At 43.5% G+C, this 27,417-nt stretch overlaps 1 protein-coding gene across 3 annotated transcripts in view; it reads left to right on the top strand.

The window, feature by feature from the left end:
- The window catches only part of rab3gap1 (RAB3 GTPase activating protein subunit 1), a 151,092-nt gene that overhangs the window by 660 nt on the left and 123,015 nt on the right, over window positions 1–27,417 (top strand). For all 3 annotated transcript variants that reach the window (XM_085919988.1, XM_085919989.1, XM_085919987.1), the window contains 5 exons: window positions 9,112–9,187; window positions 9,268–9,397; window positions 9,708–9,786; window positions 10,619–10,738; window positions 19,275–19,440. In XM_085919988.1, the coding sequence (XP_085776114.1) occupies window positions 9,112–9,187; window positions 9,268–9,397; window positions 9,708–9,786; window positions 10,619–10,738; window positions 19,275–19,440 (571 nt within the window). The remainder of the gene's footprint in view (window positions 1–9,111; window positions 9,188–9,267; window positions 9,398–9,707; window positions 9,787–10,618; window positions 10,739–19,274; window positions 19,441–27,417) is intronic.

Genomic DNA, 27,417 nt, shown 5'->3' with positions numbered 1-27,417 from the left:
ACTTATCTTTTTTTTTTATTAGGAACCTATTCTCAGCCAGTTGCATAGTAGTATGTTGCGATGTGACAACAAAATTAAAATTATTTTTATTTCTTACCAGACCAATGTCACTGGAATAAAGAAACAATGAAACAGTTTTTCTTTGTTTTGTTCATATACCGTACTGGCCCGAATATAAGACGACCCCGATTATAAGACCACCCCCTCTTTTGCAAGACTCAAGTTTGAAAAAAGACATTTTGAACACCACATTTAATTTTTATACCGAAAATAACGACATCTGAAACAAGTGATTATAAAAAGAAAAAGCTTGTTATTTTGCCTCATTCAAATCATGCAAAAACTGTATCACATCTTAATATTCAAACATTTAAATATGTAAACTCAAGTATGATCACATTTATAAATGAATGGCTTCTGGTTTTTGAAATGTAAATAAACCAATCTACTGTGAAAACACAACAAAATTGCTATAACTGCATCAAAGTGAAGTCTAACGTGAAATAAATCTGAATAAGGAAAAACATTGCAATAAAATAATGCAAACTGCTACCGCTATTGTTGGGGAGCCTGAGGACTGAATAGGGGGTTGGCTCGGCTTTTCGCCCCCGGGTGTGGGTCAGAACACGGGAGGGAAGACGTGGTTCAGTTTTGATTGCTTTACTGGATTATTGGTAAAAAAATAAGAATAAATAACCATAAATGAAATACTCTCTGCAACACACCAAACATCAATCGAGACAACAAAAAGCATTTGCTGACAACCGTTAGTCGCCGTGCCGCTGCGTAACAGCTACTCGTACGATGGGAGGCAAACTTAAAGGAGCGCGCCGTAGCCTTCAATCAAACGGTGGACACACGAAGCACACCGCGATCAGACAAATGGTGCAACAGTAGACAGTAGTAATAATGAAATGTATATACTCTGTGTCGAAAACGCACACGATCACAGCAACATACTCAGTTGATTATGAGCGCGCCGGAGCTGTCAATCAAACGGCACGCACACAAAGCAAATCACGATCAGACAAACGGCACTAAAGGTGGAAAGTAGCAACAATTAAATGTACATACTCACTTTGTGTCAAAGACGCACACGATCACAGCAACATACTCAGTCGATACCAGCAACCTTTAACTTACCGCTGCGCACAAGTAAAAATGGGTATAATGTCTAGACCCCAAAAATAAGACGACCCTCACTTTTTCAGTCTTATTTCAATCCAAAAAACATCCATCTTCACATCACTCAAAGTGCACATGCTTCCAAAAGCAGGCAAAAATGAAAGTGAGGGATATAGACCCCTTTAAAGTTTGTTAACAACGTGATGTAATTTAACAGACGCGGCTTTGCAGGAGGCAAAAACATCCGGCACACTCGCTTGAAAACGCCATTTTGGTATATTTCAACATTTTCTACGAATGATTGTATGCATAAAAGCGGTCATTTGCGTGAATATGTGAGTAAAGTTGTTCTCCATCCATCCATCCATCCATCCATCCATCCATCCATCCTCTTCCGCTTATCCGGGGTCGGGTCGCGGGGGCAGCAGCTTTAGGAAGGACTCCCAGACCTCCCTCTCCCCAGCCACTTCATCCAGCTCATCCCGGGGCATCCCAAGGCATTCCCAGGCCAGCCAAGAGACATAGTCTCTCCAGCGCATCCTGGGTCGTCCCCGGGGTCTCCTACCGGTGGGACATGCCCGGAACACCTCCCCAGGGAGACGTCCAGGAGGCATCCTGATGAGATGCCGGAGCGACCTCATCTGGCTTCTCGCAACATGGAGGAGCAGCGGCTCTACTCCGAGTCTCTCCCGGATGACCGAGCTTCTCACCCTATCTCTAAGATAGAGCCCGGACACCCTGTGGAGGAAACTCATTTCGGCCGCTTGTATCCTGGATCTCGTTCTTTCGGTCACGACCCATAGCTCGTCACCATAGGTGGAAGCAGGAGCATAGATCGACCGGTAAATCGAGAGCTTTGCCATTTGGCTCAGCTCTCTCTTCACCACAACGGACCGGTGCAGAGTCCGCATTACTGCCGACGCTGCACCGATCCGCCTGTCGATCTCGCGCTCCATTCTGCCCTCACTCGTGAACAAGAGCCCAAGATACTTGAACTCCTCCACTTGGGGCAGGATCTCATCCCCGATCCGGAGAGGGCATTCCACCCTTTCGCGACAGAGGACCATGGACTCTGATTTGGAGGTGCTGACCCTCATCCCGACCGCTTCACACTCGGCTGCGAACCGCTCCAGTGAGAGCTGGAGATCACGGCCTGAAGAAGCCAACAGCACCACGTCATCTGCAAAAAGCAGTGACGCGATGCTGAGGTCCCCAAACCGTACCGTAGAAATTCTGTCCATAAAAGTTATAAACAAAATCGGTGACAAAGGGCAGCCTTGGCGGAGTCCAACCCTCACTGGGAACGAATCCAACTTACTGCCGGAAATGCGGACCAAACTCTGGCATCGGTGATACAGGGACCGAACCGCCCTTATCAGTTGGCTCGGCACCCGGTACTCCCGAAGCACCCCCCACAGAACCCCCCCGAGGGACACGGTCGAACACCTTCTCCAAGTCCACAAAACACGTGGACTGGTTGGGCGAACTCCCATGCACCCTTGAGGATCCTGCCGAGGGTGTAGAGCTGGTCCACTGTTCCACGGCCAGGACAAAAGCCACACTGCTCCTCCTGAATCCGAGGCTCGACCTCCCGACGGATCCTCCTCTCCAGCACCCCTGAATAGACCTTACCAGGGAGGCTGAGGAGTGTGATTCCCCTGTAATTGGAACACACCCTCCGGTCCCCCTTCTTAAAGAAGGGAACCACCACCCCAGTCTGCCAATCCAGAGGCACCGTCCCCGATGTCCACGCAATGCTGCAGAGGGGTGTCAGCCATGACAGCCCCACAACATCCAGAGCCTTTAAGAACTCCAGGCGGATCTCATCCACCCTGGGGCCCAACCACCGAGGAGTTTTTTAACTACCTCAGTGACTTCGACCTCCGAGATTGGAGAGTCCGCCTCGGAGTCTTCAGGCCCTGCTTCCACAATGGAAGGCGTGTCGGTGAAATTGAGGAGGTCTTCGAAGTATTCCCCCACCGACTCACGACATCCCGAGTCGAGGTCAGCAGCACACCATCTCCACTGTAAACAGTTTTGACCGAGCACTGCTCCGTCCTCCTGAGACGCCCGATGGTGGACCAGAATTTCCTCGAAGCCGTCCGGAAGTCATTCTCCATGGCCTCGCCAAACTCCCACGCCCGAGTTTTTGCCTCAGCAACCGCCGAAGCCGCGTTCCGCTTGGCCATCCGGTACCTGTCAGCTGCCTCCGGAGTCCCGCAGGCCAAAAAGGCTCTATAGGACTCCTTCTTCAGCTTGACGGCATCCCTTATCGCCGGTGTCGACCAGCGGGTTCGGGGATTGCCGCCACGACAGGCACCAACAACCTTACGGCCACAGCTCCGGTCGGCTGCCTCAACAATGGAGGCGCGGAACGAGGTCCACTCGGACTCAATGTCCCCCGCCTCCCCCGGACGTGGAAAAAGCTCTGCCCGAGGTGGGAGTTGAAGCTCTTCCTGACAGGGGATTCTGCCAGACGTTCCCAGCAGACCCTCACAGAGCGTTTGGGTCTGCCAGGTCAGGTCGGACCGGCATCTTCCCCCACCATCGGAGCCAACCCACCACCAGATGGTGATCAGTTGACAGCTCCGCCCCTCTCTTCACCCGAGTGTCCAAAACATGCGGCCGCAAATCCGATGACACGACTACAAAGTCGATCAACGAACTGCGGCCTAGGGTGTCCTGGTGCCAAGTGCACACATGGACACCCTTATGCTTGAACATGGTGTTCATTATAGGAAATCCGTGTCGAGCACAGAAGTTCAATAATAGAACACCGCTCGGGTTCAGATCGGAGGGGCCGTTCCTCCCAATCACGCCCTTCCAGGTCTCACTCCTCCAGGGACTCCAAAAAGGGTGGGTACTCTGAGCTTCCGTTCGGTGCATAGACACAAAGAACAGTCAAGACCCGTCCCCCCACCCGAAGGGGGAGGGAGGCTACCCTCTCGCTCCCCAGCCGGGGGGCAATAAGTATGCCAACACCTGCTCGACGCCTCTCACCGTGGGCAACTCCAGAGTGGAAGAGAGTCCAGCCCCTCTCGAGAGGGCTTGTACCAGAGCCCAAACTATGTGTGAAGGCAAGTCCGACTATGTCTAGTCGGAACTTTTCTGCCTCACACACCAGCTTGGGCTCCTTTCCAGCCAGAGAGGTGACATTCCATGTCCCTAGAGCCAGCCTCTGCAGCCGGGGATCGGACCGCCAAGGTCCCCGCCTTTGGCCGCCGCCCAGCTCACTTTGCAGCCAGAGAGGTGACATTCCATGTCCCTGGAGCCAGCCTCTGCAGCCGGGGATCGGACCGCCAAGGTCCCCGCCTTTGGCCGCCGCCCAGCTCACTTTGCACCCGACCCCTTTGGCCCCTCCTACAGGTGGTGAGCCCATGGGAAGGGAAGTTGCTCTCTACGCCTGTAAATTTTGCTTCAATAATTTGACTGACTGATGTCAAAAAATTTATCTTCGGCCTCACTCACTGTATGGGCAATTTAGCAAAACAGTTCAGCTTATAAAAAGTCTCTCTGAACGTGTCGTGTTTGCGTAGGTTGGTGACTGGTGAAAAGAAATTGACATGACAAGACACATCTGCTGCAGAGAGGCTGCTCGTGTCTCTTAAATCAGCCACGGAAAGGCTAATCTTTGTGATATGTTAAAGTGGTTGTAGAGTGGGGCAAGTTCTCTCACAAGATGAGAGATTCCTGTAATTTTCATCACAGGTGCACTTCAACGATGAGAGACAAAATAAAAAAAATTAAAAAAATCTGGAAAATTGCATTGTCTGATATTTAAGAAATTTATATGCAAATTAGGGTGGAAAATAACTACTTGGTCAATAACTTGGCAACATCAGACATCAAACGTTTTCTCTAAGTCTTCACAAGGTTTTCCACACACTTTCGCTGGTATTTTGGCCTATTCCTCCATGCAGATCTCCTCCCGAGCAGTGATGTTTTGAGCCTGTCGCTGGGCCACAATGGCCAAGACCAAAGAGCTGTCAAAGGACGGCAGAAAAAAAAATAGTGGACCTGCACCAGGCAGGGAAGACTAAATCTGCAAGAGGCAAGCATCTTGGTGTGAAGAAATCAAATGGAGGCAATTATTTGAACAAAATTGAACTCTTTGGTAACAACTCAACTGTCTGGAGGAGAAAGAATGCAGAGTTGCATCCAAAGAACACCATACCTACTGTGAAGCATGGGGGTGGAAACCTCATGCTTTGGGGCTGATTTTCTGCAATGGGACCAGGACGACTGATCCGTGTAAAGGAAAGAATGGGGTCATGTATTGTGAAATTTTGAGTGAAAACATCATTCCATCAGCAAGAGCATTGAAGATGAAACGTAGCTTGGTCTTTCTGCATGACAATGATCCCAAACACACCGCCGGGCAACAAAGGAGTGGCTTCATAAGAAGCATTCCAAGGTGTTGGAGTGGCCCAGACAGTCTCCAATTCTCAACCCCATAGAAAATCTTTGGAGGGAGTTGAAAGTCTGTGTTGCCCAACGACAGCCCCAAAACATCACTGCTGTAGAGGTGATCTGCATGGAGGAATGGGCCAAAAATACCAGCAACCGTGTATGGAAAACCTTGCGAAGACTTACATAAAACGTTTGACTGCCGCTCCCCAGCACCATCTCTGCAATCTGCCTGCCCTCAACCTCCACCTTTCAGCACCTTTGCTGCTCTCACTCAGTCCGAAGTTGAGAGTTTCATCAAAAAAATTAAACCCTCCACCTCCCCCTTGGACCCCATTCCTACAACGCTCATCAAATCTAACCTGTCTACCACAAGTCCTCTTATCACACAAATAATAAACCAGTCACTAAACTCAAGCCATGTCCCGCCATCACTCAAAACCACCATTATCAAGCCTCTCCTAAAAAAACCCAGCCTCGACCCAGAATGTTTCTACCGGCTCATCTCTCTTCTTCCATTCCTGTCCAAAGTCCTTGAAAACGCTGTTGCCATACAGCTATGGGAGCACCTTCAACACCACTCACTATTTGAAACCTTCCAGTCTGGTTTCCGCACTGCCCATAGCACAGAGACAGCCCTGCTGAGGGTAATCAATAACCTCGTCATCTCCGCTGATGCTGGATCCACCTCCCTGCTTATCCTCCTCTATCTTTCAGCAGCCTTTTATACCGTCAACCACCATATCCTCCTTAACAGTCTCCACACCAACATTGGTCTCCATCTCTCCACACTGGACTGGTTCACCTCATACCTCGCTGACAGGACAGAGTACATCAGCCTGGGCTCCTCCAAGTCAAATACAGCCCCTGTCCCGTGTGGTGTCCCTCAAGGATCTGTCCTAGGACCCCTCCTTTTTATTCTGTACATGCTCCGCCTGGGTCAGGTCATCAGCCGACATGGCATCTCTTTTCACTGCTATGCCGATGACACCCAGTTATACCTCCGGACTGACCCCAATCCACGCTCCACTTCGATCCCCTCATCATCACCCACACAGGCCCTTTCCAACTGCCTGGAGGAGATTAGGGCATGGATGAGTTACAACTTCCTTCAACTGAACAGTTTCAAAACCTAAGCCATACACATTGGCACCCCTCACCAGATCCAGTCATCACCCATAACCACCATCTCCTTCTGTGTTACCAACCTCGGAGTGAAGTTCGACCCACAACTTACCTTTACCAACCACATCAAACATCTGTAACAAACCTGCTTTTTCCATATCAAAAACATTTATAAACTCCGCCCCTTCCTCACTTTCTCCGATGCAGAAAAGCTCATCCACGTCCTAATCTCCTCCTGGCTGGAAGGACTACTGTAACAGCCTGCTTATCGGTATCCCCAACAAACACCTCCAGAAACTCCAATTCATTCAGAACTGTGCCGCCTGAACTCTGATGAAAACCCGCAAACATGACTATATCACCTCTATTCTAAAACACCTACACTGACTTCCCATAACATCAAGAATTCATTACAAGATCGCCCTCATTACGTAACCGCCTCTGCATCTACAGCAACGCCCCTCAGTACCTTAAAGACCTCCTTACCCCTCACTCATTCACCCGTAACCTCCGGTCACAAAGCTCCAACCTCCTCCATCAGCCCCGTAAACGACTTCTCAAAGAAGAATTAACAGGTCTGTGAGAGCCAAAATTCTTACTGGTTGATAGATGATCAAATACTTATGTTGTGAAAAAAAATGCAAATTAATTATTTGAAGATCATCTGCTGTGATTTTCTGGATTTTTTTAGATTCCATCACTCACTGTTAGAGAGTACCCATGATAGAAATTACAGACTTCTACATGCTTTGCAAGTTGCAAAACCTGAAAAATCACCAGTGTATCAAATAATTGTTCTCCTCACTGTAACAAAGTATTAATATGTACTTTTGTTATTTACCAAGTACTTATTTTTCACCCTAATTTGCAAATAAATTCCTTAAAAATCAGACAATGTGATTTTCAGTTTTTTATTTTTTTTATTTTGTTTCTCATAGTTGAAGTGTACCTTTGATGAAAATTACAGGCATCTCTCATCGAGTAAGTGGGAGAACTTGCACAATTGCTGGCTGACTACCATATTTTTCGGACTATAAATCGCGTTTTCTTTTTTCATAGTTTGGGTGTGTGTGTGGGGGCACACTTATACTCAGTGTATAATACTCAGGAGCGACTTATATGTGAAATTATTCACAAATTTTCCAAATTCAAAAATCCGAGATGTAGTGAAACCGCGATAAACGAACCGCCATGTAGCAAGGGATTACTGTAGTTTGAACTGCAACTGACATCAGCGGCGCGGCGCATATGCGGCGGTGTTTATATAAACGACAAATGATTCGATCACGGGATTTAACGACAATGGATAACTTGGAGTGACAGAGATTGTTTGAATAAATTGTTGTTTATAATTATATGGGCCTGTGGGCGGCATTGTTTACATAAAGGACAATCAATGGATTTAATGAAATTGGAGTGACACAGATGGTTTTATAAACGTGTTATCTATGTTATAGTTATTTGGATAACTGTTAATGTTACGTCAGGCCCGTTCTTAGCTCTTCATTTGTGTTTATGTCAAGTTAGCATGCCGTATCGTTTAGCCTGTTGTTGCTCATTCATGTCTGTTCTTGGTGTTGGATTTTGTCGAATAAATTTCCCCCAAAATGCGACTTATACTCCGGTGTGACTTATATATGTTTTTTTTCACTTTATTGTGCATTTTATGGCTAATGTGACATATATTCCGGAGCGAAATTTAGTCCGAAAAATGCGGTAAATACTTTTTTGCCCCACTGTACGTAGAGATGTCCATGTAAACGTTAATGCCAATTGACAGCTGTTTTTGGATATTTTATTCAATAGTCTGTACAATGATGGGTAAATTATGACCTCTTCCTTCCGTGATGTCGTCAACCAAGGGGCGGGGCATGGAAGGGAGTGGTGTGTGGCTCTTATTTGTCATTAAAAGTTGCCGTTTTTAAAGGTATTCATTGTTTCATTATTTCTCCAAAACGAATGGATTAAATAGAATTATTTTTTTCATTTTCCTAATGAAAATAATACATAAACTGGGCTCGTTAGTGAAAAATTAACCATCTTTGGTTTACCTATCCTTCAGGAATGTACACATTTTTTGACATTTGTCATCTCATTTTGTTTCACAAAATTAGAAATATTTTAGCATAGCTTTCATTTTGTAGACCACATTTTGTCATTTTTATTGTCAACAATTAGGCACTACATTGTCGTTGTCACGTCTCATCTTATGTGCAAAAGTCTTGCTGATGAAAAGTGCGTCCTAATTTTTGTTTCACAACACTATTTCGTTGTAGAGTGATTTCTGTAATGAAAATTCATTAGTTCGATACAGACTTGTTTACTGAAATTAGTGTGTGGACACTTTTTCGGACAGTGCCCAAAGACATTCTCAATGCTGGTGTTGGATAATGTTAGTGTATCATTTACAGTATGTCCAACTAATCATCAAATACATTTATTTCTTTCGTAAAGGTTTGTGTCCAGGGTTGAAGAAGTCTTAAATGAATGGAAGCTAACTGGAAACTCAACTGGGATATCCCCTAAAAAGGTGGTGAGATAAAACCTTAAATGTTGCGTTAAAAATGATTGTTTCTAGTTTTTGACAGTGGTCATTTTTTATTTGCACAGAGTGATTATTCAAGTGGCACTTGGGAGGAGAATTCTCAGGAGATTAATTTTGTAGATTTTAAATTTTCCATAACTCACTATGCATTGGTGCAAGAGCATGAGAACAACACAAATACTGAATTGGAAGAAGGTATTGTTTCTTGTTCATCTCTTTACAGTCAATATTTCAAGTCAAATTCACATTTAAATTTTTTCTCTTTGTCTTTCATTTCCAAGCTTGATACTAATCTGTAAAGGGGAACTTGAGCTTCGTACACACACACACACACACACACACACACACACACACACACACACACACACACGCATATATATATATATATATACGTACGAACACGCACGCACATATATACATACGTACACACACACATGCGCACGCGCGCACACATGCAGGCTAGATTTATTGATACAACATACAACATTTTTTTGTTTATTTGCAGCTCCCTTTCCTTTCGCAATGCAAGAGCTTTTGTGCACCAATAATGACTTTCCTCCTCGAGCCCACTGCTTGGTCAGATGGTGAGTTTCAGCATCTGTTTCATCAGTTTCTAGCATTTTATTATTTGTCAAAGAATGTTGTCAATTTAAAAAGTTCATCAAGACATAGGTAATGTCATCTGACCACAATTTTAATTTTAGCTGAGCTTTTGGCCATGTATTTTTTGTCATCATATCAACATTCGAACTCGCACCCAAAATATCTGTTGACTATTCCTGTTCATGTTAAAAAGCAAATGCAGAATGAACTTGAATTGGTTATTTCGTGTGCTTTTCTTAAAAAATGCTTCGTAGTCCAATAAATGAAAATTTCAATTAAATCTACCATAATTTTCGGACTATAAATCGCTCCGGAGTATAAATCGCACCAGCCATAAAATGCACAATAAAGTAAAAAAAAAAACATATATAAGTCGCACCGGAGTATAAGTCGTATTTTTGGGGCAAATCTATTTGTCAAAATCCAACACCAAGAACAGACTCCGGAGCGACTTATAGTCCGAAAATTATGGTATGTTACTTTTTACAACATAAAACCTGTATATCTTTAATCTTGTGCTGTCATTACGTATGCTATAAATCAACATAAAAATTTTTTAGACAGATTAATGAGTGTTTTCTAGCCATTTAACTCAACAAATGTTTGACAAACAGCACTAATTTTTAACATCCGAACAGTTCTAGATGCGAATTTTGACACTGATCCTTCAGTCACAAAATGAATAACTGAGCCATAGCCGCTTCAGACAAGGCAAATTCAATTCATGTAGTGGATGACAGCTCTTACTTTGGTAAATATAACGATGAAAATAACTACGTCTCGTCAACACACTTGTTTAATCTCTTGTGACAGGTACGGGATAAGAGAGTTTGTTGTCATATCCCCAGGAGCCAATGTTGAGGCTATCATCAGCGAGTCCAAATGCAATTTGCTTCTAAGCTCCATCTCAATTTCTCTGGTCAACAGTGGCTGGTAAAAACACCCTCAACACTATTTTCTTTAAACATGAATACTTGTTTTTGAACAACTGTACCATTCATTAACATCAGATGTATATTACCGTATTGTCCCGAATATAAGATGACCCCTCTTTTTCAAGACTCTAGTTTGAAAAAAGATTTTTTGAACACCAAATTTAATTTTTATACAGAAAATGATTAGAACAATATATTCGAGATAAATAGAATGCTATTTTGCCTCATTCAAATCATGCAAAAACTGTCTATCACATCTTAATATCTGAACATTTAAATATATAAACTAAAGTGCAATCACATTTGTAAATGAATGGCTTCTGGTTTTTGAAATGTAAGTAAATACTGTGATAAAACAACAAAATTGCAATAACTGCATTAACCATCAAAGTGATGTCTAACTGTAACTGTAGTCTTGAAACAAATCTGAATAAGGAAAAACATTGCAATAAAATAATGCAAACAGCTACCGCTATTGTTTGGGAGCCTGAGCCATAACTCGGATGGTTATGCTCTTTTTGCCCCCGGGTGTCGGTCAGAACACAGGAGTGAAGATGTGGTTCAGTTTTGACAACAGTAACAGGCACTGTGGCTCATAGGGGCATACAGGCAAACTGGCAAAAGGCGCACGTTTGGTCGTAAGGATGTGAGAGCAGGTGTGTGTAGTGTACATGTGTGAGTCTTTGGTAGTGTGAATGTGATTCTTGTGTGTGTGATTATTGTATGAAGAGTGTGTGTGGGTGGGGGGGTAGTTCTACAACAGACAGAAATACAGCACGCAAGTCAACACTCAACTTCTGACATCACACAACACGACAACACACATGACATTAATTATATATATATTTTTTTAATTTTAATTAATTTAATGCGCATAACGATTCCGCTATACTGAATAACCATAAATGAAATACTCTCGGCAACACACCAAACTTAAGTCATCGAGACAACAAAATACATTGGCTGGCGACCATTAGTCCTTAAAGGTAAGCACCGAAGCTATCAATCAAACGGCGCACACACGAAACAAACCGCAATCAGACAAACGGCACAATAGTAGACAGTAGTAACAATGAAATGTAAATACTCACTTTGTGTCAAAGACGCACGCGATCACAATCAGATACTCAGTTGATACCAGCAACCTTTGACTTACCGCTGCGCACAAGTGAATGGGTATAATGTCTAGACCCCGAATGTAAGACGACCCCCATGTTTTATTTCAATGCAAAAATACATCATCTTTTATTCGGGCTAATAACATATGCTGAACAATAAACTAAACTAATACGGTAGACTTTTCATTGTTATTGGTACGGCTGTTTTACATGTTTGTGCCAAATGCGTTTTAAATGCCAAAAGCAGTACATCCAAAATGTCAAATCATCTGCGGAGACCTCACGCTGGTGTTATTGATAGTGTAAAAATGAGCAGGAGAGAGTCAACCGGGCAGCTTTCTTTTCCCGCAGCTTTCAAACAGCCTTACAATGATGAGTCTGACAGAGCAAACTGCACAAGCATCTTGTCATTTCATAGCAAAATGCATACATTTGAAATCTGGACACCAAAAAAACCCTTAACTCATTATTTAGTTGTAGTTCTGTTTGCAGAAATAACAGCCTCAAAACGCTTCTAATCGCTTCTAATAAGAGTCTGGATTCTTTATTGTACATCTCACCGATTAAGTTCTCCGTGTTTTGGCTGGATGGACTCTAAGTAGTCGGGCTGGTTGTAACAGTCTGGTTCGTGCGCTTGGTGAAAAAAAACTGCCTGTCTCTACCTCTTCATTTTCCCTCGATTTGTCACGTTTATTTTCTTTTTCGTATCAATTGATTGACCACTGTAGCTCAGATCGCTAACAACATAAAAAGCACAATAATATATTCCGCCAAAGCAGTGGTCCCCGAGTAGCTTGTTATAATGGTGGACAAAACCAGTTGAAAACCCCTAGTTTAGACCACAATATTGTCCTGACATGAGTGCGAGTTCAGTCACAGGAGAACACAGCGAGATTATGCGCTTGGAAAGAAATGTATTTTTTCACCCAGGCAGCATCAGGTGCACCACTGCGACAGAGAAAATCTTAGTCGCACTTTTGAAAGTTTTGGTTGCATATGCGACCAAAATGGTCGCAGTCTGACTCCATCAGCAGCAAGATGGTGTTTGTAGGTTTTTGGTGCTGGTATGTTGATTGACTGACTGTCCTCAACATCCTTCTGACACTCGCTGACTGTTCTTCAACATCCTTGGAGTCACCTGTGTATGGAAGTCAAGGGTCACTGAACTTACCAAACCAAATTTGAGTTCCAATAATTAGTTCTAAAGATTTTGAAATCAATCAAACTAAAATAAATTTACCCTAACCAATTATTACACACTTTTTGTTAATTATATAACCTTAATTTCAATTCTCAAATATCGCTGTTATCAAATATCACCCTGTATCAGTGATCCTCAACCTTTGTGGCACCACGGACCGAATTTTTGTCTGACAATACCGTATTGGCCTGAATATAAGACGAGGTTTTTTTCATTAAAACTGAAAAATGGGGGTCATCTTACATTCGGGGTCTAGACAAAGGCTTTTTTCAAACTTGAGTCTTGTAAAAGAGGGGGTTGTCTTATAATCCGTGTCGTCCTATATTCGGGCTAATACAATATTTTCACGTGCGGCATGGTGTCACACTGGTTAGGATGTCCGCCTAACAGTTCAGAGGGTGCAGGTTTGATTCCACCTCCGGGCCTCCCTGTGCGGAGTTTGCATGTTCTCCCTGTGCCTGCGTGGGATTCTTCCAGGCACTCTGGGTTCTTCTCACTTCCCAAAAACATGCATGGCAGGCTGATTGAGCACTCCAAATTGCCTGTAGGTTTGAGTGTGAGTGCGGATGGTTGTTAGTCTCTGTGTGCCTTGCGATTGTCAGGCAACTGGTTCAGGATGTCCCCCGCGTACTACTCAATGACTGCTGGGATAGGCTCCAGCCCGCCCGCGACCCCCGTGGGGACAAGCGGTACAAAAAATGATGGATGAATATCTTCACGGACAGGAAGATTGATGATGCCACAAATTTTGCGAAGAAAACCTCTAAAAACAAATGAAATCAAAACCAAATGTCGAAAGCAAACTAAAATGATGGGACCGGCATAAAAAGCACTTGTATTGTGGTGACGAAGAAAAGAAGATGCACGTGTGTCGCAAAAAACTTTACAGAACATACTCGTAAAACAAGGAATAAAAAGAATACACACCGCGGACACAACACACCCTTATTTCCATGGTGGAATTCTGTATGTGAACACCTATGCAACCTAACATAATAACATCGTGCCAATCACATAACATGAGTAACGTTATCTTTTGTTCACGTCACGGGGTGTAGGAGAGGATCCTGTCCATTTTTCAAAATAAAATCATTCAGACTCAGGTGAAGGAAACAGAAATAAAGTCAAGTCAAGTTTATTTGTATAGCCCTAAATCATCATATCCAAACTCCGGCCCGCGGGCCAAATCCGGCCCCCGGTCAGATTTCATACGGCCCGCAGCTTCGATCTTATAATGTATTATTTATGGCCCACCTGCACTGTCAAACTGAATAATGAAAAAAAATCATGAAACTTGAAACTGTAATTCGTCCTATTACCGAGAAGTGGCAGCACCACCCCTCTCCGCTCATTTCTGCCATGGCGACTGCAAAGAAAACAAGGAAATTTCACATTGAGGGCCGTCGCTTTCAAGAGAAATGGGAATTACAATACTTCACTGAAAATCAAGGCAATTGTTTTTGTCTAATTTCTAAAGAGGTGGTTGCCTTGTTTAAGGATTTCAACCCAAAGAGACTATCAGATTAAACATGCTAACACATACGACAAGCCAACAGGGAGTGACCGCGCTCATAAAGTGAACCAGCTCCAAGCTGAACTGGCATCAGACCAGCGATTCCTCACGCGGGGCTGTGAGTCAAAAGTAAATCAAAAGTAAATATTACTTAACCTTAAATATTACGAAGTGGCCATGTTAATACTGTTGATGTTATGAACCTGTAGACGTGACACAAACTATTACTTTCTGAAAGATATTGTGAATGACGAGCAAAATTCACTTGTTTTAAGTTTTAATAATAACGGACAGCTTTGTATTACTTATAACTCCTGTTTAAAATGTTCATGAGGCGAAAATAATTTTAAACTCATGTAAATTTAAGGTATTTCATACAGTCTGTTCAATGTTATCGTATTTTATGTATTACTTATAACTCCTGTTTAAAATGTTCATGAGGCGAAAATAATTTTAAACTCATGTAAATTTAAGGTATTTCATACAGTTTCTTCAATGTTATCGGACTCTTCAGATATGAATGAAAGGCAGAATTTGTGTTTTTAGAGTTGTTCACATCTGCCTGAGTGGCTTATATTTGGTTATTTTGTCATTTAAAAAATAAAGACAATTGGGAGAATGAAGTTTGTTTTATAACAGTGTTTATTTGGATGAAATTGTAGTTAAAAAAATGTCCGAAAAAACTACTGGCCCCCGGGCCCCTTCACTTTATCAAATCTGGCCCTCCTTGCAAAAAGTTTGGATACCCCTGCTCTAAATCATAAGCAGTCTCAAAGGGCTTTGTTGGGTCTGAATATGATCAGACATTAAATCACATGCTGGAACGAAGAGGAGAAGACAACCAGGATGAGTTTACTCGCGAGGAGAACGATAGAGAAAGGAAGCTCAGTTACAATCTCCACCAGTTCTGAGTTCCTCCTCCACGTGCTCCTCTTTTTAATGTCTTGGTTGCCCTGGTTACAGAGGCGTTGCTACACTAAAGGGAGGGGAGATAGTGGCTGTAGCAACGCTGATTAGCTAAGGAATGTAGTGTAGTGTGATCTAGCACTCGTCGGCCCTCGACCCCCGCATTGGGACTGCAGAGTCTGCTTTCTTCCCCCAACCAGTTGTCCTCTCCATGAGTGGCCGACTCCTCCTCGACTGTGATCAGATAACTTGAAGCACGTTGAATGTCGCTTACCTGTGGAACAATGCAACTAAACCCTTGCTAAGTTTATCTTCTTAGTAAACTAACACAACACATAATAATAATAATATCTAGCCCTACTTAAACATTTCAACACATATTAAGTAAATGTAAGGTAACTGGTAGACAGTTCCTTAAACGAACATTGAGTAAATATGGGATAACTTTAATGTGACTACTTCAAACTGTATATAACCAGTTTTGATCATCTACAATCTATGAATCAAAGCTACAGTTAACTAAGAGGAATGAAGTCCCTTTAAACTGACAAAGAACATTTCGCCTATGCAAAGAAGCTCTGCTCATTGTTAGTGAAGGCCTCTTACAAAACAAACACAAAAGTAACATAAGGACAGGAAGGAAACATAAGGCTGACGGGGATCAAAAGACATTCCTTGAACCAAATAGAAAGCATTTAGTTTAAAGGAGAGTCGTAAACTCATAAAGATAAGGCCTCCTGGTCTGGCAGGCCAAGGCTTCCGCCGAGATTATTCCAACATTTCCCTCCTGTTTATCACATATTTGCTCAATTTTTTACATCACCAAAAATCAACCACTTCTCAAGATTTTCAGTTGTCGGATCACAAGTATGAGCACAAACATGTTCACACCAAAAAGGATAACGTTACGACATCATCATTCAGAAACACACAGATCTGGGAAAAAGTCTGTAAACTCAAATGCAAGAATTCCATCATCACTGTTATCATCAATTTGCTGGCGTTCAGACATTAGGCATACTCGGGCCATCTTGTCTTCCATGGGCGATATTGCTGTAGTGATGAGACGATTAAACAGAGCACGCAGACATGGAATACAACAACATCCACACAAGGTGAGTATAGCAGCAAATACTGCAATTAACACTATAATTGAGGACACAAGGGCTTTATACTTCCCAAAGGCATTCATCCAGTTGTCCCACATTGATGTGTCCACACCAGAGTGCTCTTTCATCCTCATGTTGAGGGACCGCAGGCCTGCAATGGCCTTCGTCAGGCTCCCATCAGGGGCAGTGTTGTTGGGGATGAAGGTACAGCATTGTTCTCCGACCATTGCGCAGACCCCCCCTTTCTCAGACAACAACATATCAAGAGCAATGCAATTCTGGAAGTCCATTAGGGAAGGCTAGCTGTTCATGCCCTGCCTCAAATCCCGCTTGTGTCCGTTTGCCCAATTTCAGCATGTTGCAATGGATGTAATTTATCCTGTCAACGTTCTTGTTCATCGTTCACCAGCAGCAAATGGAGGACTCCCATCCTACTGCAATTTGGTCAATTAATTCTTATTAATCAGGAACTCCTCTTGGGACTTCAATTGCATCTATTTCAGTCAGATCATCGTTGTCACTCAAATTTAAAGGCATTTTAGTTTTTACCAGCTTTTCCCCAGATCTTGACATGTCGATACATATACAATTTCGCTTGACTACATTCTCTGAAAGCAATGTTGTTGTTGTTTTTTTTTTTTTTCTCAACAGATATATCTCTGTCGCACATTTCACAATCAGTAGACGTGACAGATTTCACACATTCTTTGGTCAATGGCAACGGTACAACATAAAGCTATTAATTTCATTCTTTAACATCTACATCGGTTGTTGACAAAGTACACAAACATCATACTTACTCCATGGCCAGATGCAACACAGCGGATCACACTGCAAAGGCCAAATTGATCTTCTTTAAATCAACACAATGCAGCCTGTTCTATATAAGTTGCCAACACATCTCTCCCCTATTCATTATGACTCTTAGTTCCCACAAATACCATATTGTTAAAGTTAACAAAACGGCAACCAAGATGGCCACCTAACATGCAATAACGTCATTGTTTCTTTACATTACATTTTTGCCACTGTTAAGGCATTCAGTGTTAATTTTGAAACAATTCAATCCATTTTAGCACATGTCAAACAAGCTCCACGATTTTTTATTTTATTTTTTTTTTATAAATGTTTTGAATATGAATCAAATCCATATGTTGTGTAAAGCTGACTTGCCCCACTATCCCTCCTCTTGAGCCATGCGACACACACCATGGCTCAATATTACTGCCCATTTTATCATGTTTTTTTATTTTGGTAGGATAGGTCAGTCTTCTGGTCATCTATAGATGCCATTCTCGACTCTTGCCCCTCTTTTCGTCCATAATTGAAGGAAACATAAGGCTGACGGGGATCAAAAGACATTCCTTGAACCAAATAGAAAGCATTTAGTTTAAAGGAGAGTCGTAAACTCATAAAGATAAGGCCTCCTGGTCTGGCAGGCCAAGGCTTCCGCCGAGATTATTCCAACAGGCTTCACATAGACAATCAATTGACAACAAATAAAGCAGTTTATATATACTTACTTGTGCGGCCCAGTACCAAATGATCCACGAACCGGGTTGGAGATCACTGCCCAATATCTTATAATTAACTTTTTATCCAAGAAATCTATGATTTATAAAGGAAAATTACGGGAATCAACATGGCTGCCCTTTTGCATCCAACTGTATACGCACGCACGCATGCACAATCCCTCTCCCAGTCCCAGTGTGAATTGGGCAGATGGGTCAGCTCTACCAGACAGTCACCGAGCTGAAAACTGCTCATCTGATGACAATATCATTTTAGGCTATTTTAGTCAGGCCAACACGAAAACAGTCTTGCCACAGTTCCAGTTCTGGACAAGAACTACACTATCATCAAAGAGGCAGTCAAAGCAGCGCCCCATAGGCTGTTTGGACCACTTTCCTGTTACAGTAATTGAGCCTGATCAGAGAGAAACCGGCAGTGAGACGGGTGAGAGTGTGGCCTGAGGGGCCCGTGGAGGCTCCGGAGTAATATTTTTGAATGTACGGACTGGAGTATTTTCGAGGCAACTGCATCAATCAACAATCAGAATCAGAATCAGCTTTATTGGCCAAGTTTGTGCATGCCAAAAAAGGAATTTGACTCCAGTTGATCTCAGCCTCTGTACAACATTAAAGTGACGAACAACATTTAAGTGGCAAGAACAGGATACAATTGCCCAGTGATGTCTCTGAGACTCTGAGTGGTGTGATGTAGATGAGTACTCCTTATCCTTGTCAGCCTACATAAAAAAATGCACAGATGATGTCATCACCGTTAATTAAAAACATTATCACCAAGCAGAAGCCTTACGACAGTTGGAGACACAACCATTCAAACGGGAATGTGTTTTTAAGCATTATATCTCGATTTAGAACACCTACAGTGCACACCAGCACTCTGTTTTTGGTGCACTTTAAATAATCGAACGCCACTGTTTGACAACATTGTTTGGAAACTCGGGACTATATTCAAATGTGATATGATTGTGGTAACCAAGGTAATGGATAATGTCACAGTCCCCCCCCCCCCCTCAGAATAGTGACATTTCTTTTTTGTTATAAAGGTTTGAAAAAGCAAAAATAAACTATTGTTTGTACCACTGTACTTTGTTATATCCTGTTTGTATCCTTGTTGAAAAGTTCTAAAAAACAAAAATTCTTTCTTTCCTCTCCAATCAGCCAAGTCCCCATATTTGTACAGATCCAGCAAAAGTGGAGGCGACTATATTCTGGTGAATGCCAGGGACAGGGTGTCCACACTGAATTTGAGATGGTACACCTTCGTAGAGTACCAAGTCAGTACAACCACCTGTCTGGGCTTCTTGACATTTTCAAATCAAAGACAGTAAGTTTCAGTGTTGTGTGAACAGTCCGAGTGTTCTATATCTATTGGTTTCAAAGTTGTTTTCATTTCACTTGCGTCCAGAGGGCTTGTATGAAAACATGTACAGTAAATTTTCAGTTATCATATTACAAAAATGCTCCTGTATTCGATTGTAGTTTTTAGAGACCAGTGATGGGAATGTTACTTTAAAAAAGTAATTAGTTAGTTACTCACTACTTGATCCAAAAAGTAACTGTTAGTAACTGAATTACTTTATAATAAGAGTAGCTAGTTACCAGAGAAAGTAACTATTTGCGTTACTGTAAAAAAAAGTTGCTATATGTCAAAGAATTTGGATTTTTCTGAGCAGTTTTCACAAGTCAGTTTAAATGAGTGGAACAGAACTTAAGCTACATAACCTTCAATATTTACTGCACATTGTTTATCCTGCACTTGAAATACCGTATTTTCCGGACTATAACTCAGTTTTTTTTCAAAGTTTGGCCAGGGGTGTGACTTATACTCAGAAGTGTGTGTGAAATTATGAACACATTATATCATTTCACATGTTATGTTCACACTAAACCACAAGAGGGCACTATTGGCCTATGGAATAATTGGAACTGCAACTGACAATGCTGCATCTTCTATTTTGGGAGTTAATGGAGTTGTTTATAAGTGACACCAAGAATGAAGATTTTGTTAGATTTAATGATTTGGAGTCAAGTCAAATTTATTTATACAGTGCTAAATAACAGACAAGACCGTCTCAAAGGGCTTCACTTGTGCAAAATTGACAATTTTTCTCAACATCCGCTGATCTTAACCCTGATTTGGAGTGACGCGGATGGTTTGATAAACTTGTTATCATGTTATTTTTACTATAGTTATTTGAATAACTCTTAATATGTTACGTCAGGCACATTCTCAGTTCCTTGTTTATGTGTTTATGTAACGTTAGCATAGCGTACCTTCACTCTGTTGTTGCCTATTCTATTTTTATTTTAAATTAGCTTTTAAGATGACATGTCTGTCCTTGGTGTTGGATTTTATCAAATAAATTTCCCCCAAAAATGTGACTTGTTCTCCGCTGCAACTTATGCCTTTTTCTTTATCATGCATTTTATGGCTGGTGCGACTTGTACTCCGGAGCGACTTAGAGTCCGCAAAATACGGTATTTTGTTCACAACAAAAGTAAATATTTCCACAAAATAACGTTTTTAACTCTGTAGCCTTAATTCAATAACTCAAACAACTGGTTTGGTAGACATTCTTTCTTTAAGTATTTTCTTGAAAAGTAAACATCGAAACAACATTAAGTTTGTTTAACTGTAGTCTATTCATCCATCCATCCATCCATCCATCCATCCATCCATCCATCCATCCATCCATCCATCCATCCATCCATCCATCCATCCATCCATCCATCTTCTTCCACTTATTCGGGGTTTGGTCGCGGGGGTAGCAGCTTTAGGAGGGACTCCCAGACTTCCCTCTCCCCAGCCACTTCATCCAGCTCATCCCGGTTCCCAGGCCAGTTGAGAGACATAGTCTCTCCAGCGCGTCCCGGGTCGTCCCTGTGGTCTCCTATTGGTGGGACATGCCCGGAACACCTCCCCAGGGAAGTGTCCTGGAGGCATCCTGATGAGATGCCCGAGCCACGTCATCTGACTCCTTTCAACGTGGAGGAGCAGCGGCTCTACTCCGAGTCTCTCCCGGATGACCGAGGTTCTCACCCTATCTCTAAGGGAGAGCCCGGACACCCTGCGGAGGAAACGCATTTTGGCCGCTTGTATCCTGGATCTCGTTCTTTCGGTCACCGCCCATAGCTCATGACCATAGGTGAGGGTAGGAGCATCGATCAACTGGTAAATCGAGAGGTTTGCCTTTTTACTCAGCTCTCTCTCACCACGACCGACCGGTACAGAGTCCGCATTACTGCCGACGCTGCACCGATCCGCGTGTCGATCTCGCGCGCCATCCTGCCCTCACTCCGGAGAGGGCATTCCACCCTTTTCCGACAGAGGACCATGGACTCGGATTTGGAGGTGCTGACCCTCATCCCGACCACTTCACACTCTGCTGCGAACCGCTCCAGTGAGCGCTGGAGATCACGGCCTGAAGAAGCCAACAGCACCACGTCATCTGCAAAAAGCAGTGACGCTATGCTGATGTCCCCAAACCGGACCCCCTCAACGGCTAGAACGAAAGACACTCTGCTCCTCCTGAATCCCAGGTTCGAACTCCCGACAGACTCTCTTCTGCAGCACCCCTGAATAGACTTTAGCAGGGAGGCTGAGGAGTGTGATTCCCCTGTAATTGGAACACACCCTCCGGTCCCCCTTCTTAAAGAGGGGAACCACCACCCCAGTCTGCCAATCCAGAGGCACCGTCCCCGATGTCCACGCAATGCTGTAGAGGCGTGTCAGCCATGACAGCCCCCCAACATCCAAAGCCTTTATGAACTCTGGGCGGGTCTCATCCAATCTTGCCACCGAGGAGTTTTTTAACTACCTCAGTGACTTCGACCCCAGAGATTGGAGAGTCGACCTCTTCGAAGTGTTCTCCTGACCGACTCACGATGTCCCGAGTCGAGGTCAGCAGCACGCCATCTCTACTGTAAACAGTGTTGACTGTTGACTGCTTCCCCCCCTGAGACGCCGGATGGTGGACCAGAATTTCCTCGAAGCCGTCCGGAAGTCATTCTCCATGGCCTTGCCAAACCCCTCCCACGCCCCGGTTTTTTCCTCAGCAACCGCCAAAGCCGCGTTCCACTTGGCCATCCGGTAGCTGTGAGGTGCTTCCGCAGTCCTGCAGGCCAAAACGGCCCATAGGACTCCTTCAGCTTGACGGCATCCCTTACCGTCGGTGTCCACCATCGGGTTCAGGGATTGCCGCCACGACAAGCACCTACGACCTTACGGCCACAGCTCCGGTCAGCTGCCTCAACAATGGAGGCGTGGAACATGGTTCACTCGGACTCAATGTCCCCCGCCTCCCCCAGGACGTGGGAAAAGCTCTGCCAGAGGTGGGAGTTGAAGCTCTTCCTGACAGAGGATTCTGCCAGACGTTCCCAGCAGACCCTCACAGAGCGTTTTGGTCCGCCAGGTCGGACCGGCATTTTCCCCCACCATCGGAGCCAACCCACCACCAGGTGGTGATCAGTTGACAGCTCCGCCCCTCTCTTCACCCGAGTGTCCAAAACTTGCAGCCGCAAATCCGATGACATGACTACAAAGTCGATCATTGAACCGCGGCCTCGGGTGTCCTGGTGCCAAGTGCACACATGGACATCCTTATGTTTGAACATGGTGTTCATTATAGAAAATCCGTGTTGAGCACAAAAGTCCAACAATAGAACACCGCTCGGGTTCAGATCGGGAGGGGGCGTTCCTCCCAGTCTTGACCTTCCTGGTCTCAATGACATTGCCCACGTGAGCATTGAAGTCACCCAGTAGAACGATGGAGTCCTGAGAAGGAGCGCTCTCCAACACTTCCTCCAGGGACTCCAAGATGGGTGGGTACTCTGAGCTGGCGTTTTGTGCATAGACACAAACAACAGTCAGGACCCGTCCCCCCACCTGAAGGCGTAGGGAGGCTACCCTCTTGTTCACCGGGGTGAACCCCAATGTGCAGGCGCCCAGCCGGGGGGCAATAACTATGCCCACACCTGATCGACGCCTCTCACCGTGGGCAACTCCAGAGTGGAAGAGAGTCCAGCCCCTCTTGAGAGGGCTTGTACCAGAGCCCAAACTATGTGTGGGGGCAAGTCCGACTATGTCACGCCGGAATTTTTCTGCCTCACACACCAGCTCAGGCTCCTTTCCAGCCAGAGAGGTGACATTCCATGTCCCTAGAGCCAGCCTCTGCAGCCGGGTATCGGACCGCCAAGGTCCCCGCCTTTGGCTGCCGCCCAGTTCACTTTGCACCCGACCCCTTTGGCCCCTCCCACAGGTGATGAGCCCATGGGAAGGGGGACCCAAGTTTTCTGTTCGGGCTATGCCTGGCCCGGCCTCATGGGCGAAGGCCCGGCCACCAGGCGCTCGCTTTCGAGCCCCACCTCCAGGCCTCGCTCCAGAGGGGGTCCCGGTGACCCGCGTCCGGGCGAGGGAAAACAAGGTCCATATATCATGAGGGGTCTTCTGACCCGTGCTTTGTCTGGCCCCTCACTTAGGACCCTTTTGCCATGGGTGACCCTACCAGGGGCATGAAGCCCCAGACAACATGGCACCTAGGATCATAGGGGCACGTAAATTGTAGTCTAAATCAAATAAATAAAACTCACAGTCTCAGACAACTGGTCTGGTAGACATTATATACCGTAATTTTCGGACTATTAGTCGCTCCGGAGTATAAGTCGCACCACCCATAAAATGCACAATAACGTGAAAAAAAAACATATATAAGTCGCTCCGGAGTATAAGTCGCACTTTTGGGGCAAATGTATTTGTCAAAATCCAACACCAAAAACAGACACGAACCAGCAACAACAGGCTAAACGATACGGTATGCTAACGTGACATAAACAAACAAGAGGCTGAGAACGGGCCTAACGTAACATTCAGAGTTATTCAAATGATTATTACATAAATAACACGTTTATCAAACCATCTGTGTCACTCTAAATCATAAAATACATCGATCATCGATCGTGTAAACAATGCCGCGTACGCGCGCCGTCGGACTCGTGATTTGCATGTCTAATTATTCCACAGACCCATATAACAATATATAAAGTATATTTCAAATAACTATCATATAGCAACAATATTACCAAACCATCTGCCACTCCAAATCATAAAATACATCGATCATCGATCGTGTAAACAATGACGCGTACGCGCGCCGTCGGACTCGTGATTTGCATGTCTAATTATTCCACAGACCCATATAACGAACGATATATAAAGTATATTTCAAATAACTATCATATAGCAACTATATTACCAAACCATCTGTCACTCCAAATCATAAAATACATCGATCATCGATCGTGTAAACAATGCCGCGTACGTGCGCCGTCGGACTCGTGATTTGCATGTCTGGCGTGATGTGTGCTCGCATGCTGTCCATCACAAGCAGAGCTTGCATCCTAAATTGCATTGCTGCCCCTACTGTTTTTTTTTTTTTTTTTTTTTTTTTTTTTTTTTTTTTTACATCACCACACTAAATTCTCTTCACCAGACCTGTGCTTTTTAAAAACTCAAAAAAACGTCACGGCCAATGGTGAAATTTAAATCACCCTCGTTCAGTTTAGTTTGAAAATAACTATATTTCTTTTTCAGTTGTTTTTTTTTTGTTTTGTTTATTTCATGAACTTGAATATTGTGCTTTAAAGTGTGAATTGCTTTATTCGTTTTTTCAGTGTATTAAAAATAATATGTGGGGTGATCAACTGTACTAGTAAGTGATGTGTTAATGATCAAGTAAATTTTTTTGAAAAAAAAACACATAAGTCGCTCCTGAATATAAGTCGCCTCCCACCCAAAAAAACCCGCGACTTATTGTCCGAAAATTACGGTACTCTTAAGTATTTCCTTCAAAAGTAAACAGTTAAATAATATAAAGTTCGTTTGCTGTCTGCGTGTACACTTGTGCGCATGAAACGCGTGGCCTGGCTCATGTATAAACACTAGCTCCGATTGGTTACCATGAAACACATCTCAGCCTTAGGCAATCATAATTGCTTATCTCGTTGTTAACCCTCCTAGTCTCTACTTTTTGTGTGTGGAGCCGCCAGGGTTGCGTCAAGATTACGCAGTTCATTCAATCAACCCAACGCTCCACATTTAATATTCAGTAACAATAACAGCGTTAAACGACGAAACGGTAATTAATTAGATTACCACGTTACTGACAAAATAACACCGTTACCTAACGCCATTATTTTAAACGCTGTTATTCCAAATACTCTTAGAGACCCAGCAACAACTACCATGTAGTCCTTCATTGTGACTGAGAACACAGAGACATAGAAAAATGTCCAAACAGTGTTAGATACCCAGCAACGACTGCCTTGTAGTCCCTTATTGTGACATAATGCAGAGCGCCTTATATATGCATCAATTGATGAATTTGTTGATCCATACTGATTGTACACAGCGCTCTACCAAAATGTAAATTACAAGGTCACATGGCTTTCAGCATTACGGAAACCGTGGTCAGGAGCGTTACCGAAGTAAGCTACCACTGGTCGATCCCATGACATTTAATAAAAAAATGTTTTTCTATAGGCTAGAATCGCTTGATTGACATACATGTAAGCCTATCGGGAGCAGCACATAGACATCAAAGCTACTAACATTAAATTGCACACTTTTTTAATCACCACAGTAAGGATTCATCTTCACAGAGCTGTATTTTTTCAATGCAAACAGTATCTAAGGCAGCATTTTAAAGGCATTAAGGCATTAGACTAGTCTGGACTTGTTTTTGTTCCTGATACTTGGCATCTTTTGGCCTGTACAAGTGCATCAATACCATGTGCCATGTCCTGACTAGCTGTCACTTTCAGAATGTCATTTAAGTGCTTTTTTGTGAGCCTTAAACGCATTTTTGTATTATTGCTATTCATTACTGAGAAAATCTGTTCACAAAGGTCGGTTGTTCCAAACATGCACAAAATTTTAGCACCCAGGGCTGTTAATTTGGGTTACCCTGATAGTAGATACTGATAAAATTAAAATAAATTAAAAATACGGAGGCAAATTTGCCCTTCAAATCTTTATGTCTTCGGCTGTTGTGGTGTCCATCATTGGCACCAACTCAAGAAACTCTTCAGTAACAGTCAATGTCAGTGACAGTTACTACTTTTTGCACTTCTGGTTGGATATCAAAGTTCTTTTCGCTGTACTGTTCTTGTGCTGTACTTTGACAATAAATTTGAATCTAATCTAATGTCTCATCAACTCCACAAATAAATAAGGCTAGTTGTGCCACGTCTGTGATGTCGGTGCTCTCGTCATTTGCAACGGTAAATGCAATAAATTACTTGCCTCTCAGTTTCAATTGGCTGTCTAACTCTGCTGATAGGTCCGAAATCCTCTCTGCTATAGTATTCCTCGTCAGGCTAATATTAGCAAAAGCTTGTCGCTTCTCGGGATGTACAAGTTCAGCCGCCTTCATCATGCATCGTTTAACAAAGTCACCATCGGAATACGGCTTTGTGCTAATGCTATTTCGCTGTCAATCAGGTAGCTGGCTTTTATCGCTGCTTCACTGACTTGTCGGCTCTGGATGAAAGTTGACTTCTGTTTCCTCGTTGATCTTATCTCTTCTCAGTTGTCCTTGGAAGCACTCATCTTTTTTGCTGTGAAAAGTCTCGTAGTGGCGTCAAATATTGTTTTTCTTCAACTTATTGCAAACACACCAAGCACAAAGGTTGTTCGTGCTTATCTATAAATAAATAGGACGTGGTTCATTTTTCATAGAAATTTCTACACTCCGTATATACTTTTCTCCGTTTGGATAACGTCATTTAGGCTAATGAGGGTGTGGGGGAGGGTTAGGGACCAGGGTAGAAACAACGTCGTAACAAGCATCAATTGGCGCATTGCTATCGTCTGCTGTGTTGTGTCTGTCTTCTCTGATCAAAACAATGTTGTCTTCTACTCTGATCAAAATAGTGTGCCCCATAGCAGATAATCCATGAATTGCATATTGATAAAAATATAAATTCCGCGTCTTTCATGCATTGTACACTTTTAAATTATACTGCGGGCCTGATCGAACAGAGGCCTGATCGAACCTCCTTGTGGGCCGGTTCCAGCCAGCGGGCCGTATGTTTGACACCCCTGTTTCAAAGTAAAGGTTAATGACCAGCAAACATAAGTGGGGTTGCTGGACCAAGTAAGAAGCCAAAGCGAATCACTTAAATCCCATCGCTTGACTGACATACGGGTAAGCCAATCGGGAGGCAATCAGAGTGAACCCCCCCCCCCCCCACTGCAGCACATAGACACCCAAGCTAAGAAGCTAATCAACCCATTATGCATCAA

This window comes from Syngnathus leptorhynchus, chromosome 9 (assembly GCF_054491065.1).
Source record: "Syngnathus leptorhynchus isolate UIUO chromosome 9, UIUO_Slep, whole genome shotgun sequence".
Classification (NCBI taxonomy): Eukaryota; Metazoa; Chordata; class Actinopteri; order Syngnathiformes; family Syngnathidae; genus Syngnathus; species Syngnathus leptorhynchus.
The sequence above is the reverse complement of the archived record's forward strand: the minus strand, read 5'-3'. Positions and strand labels throughout refer to the sequence as shown.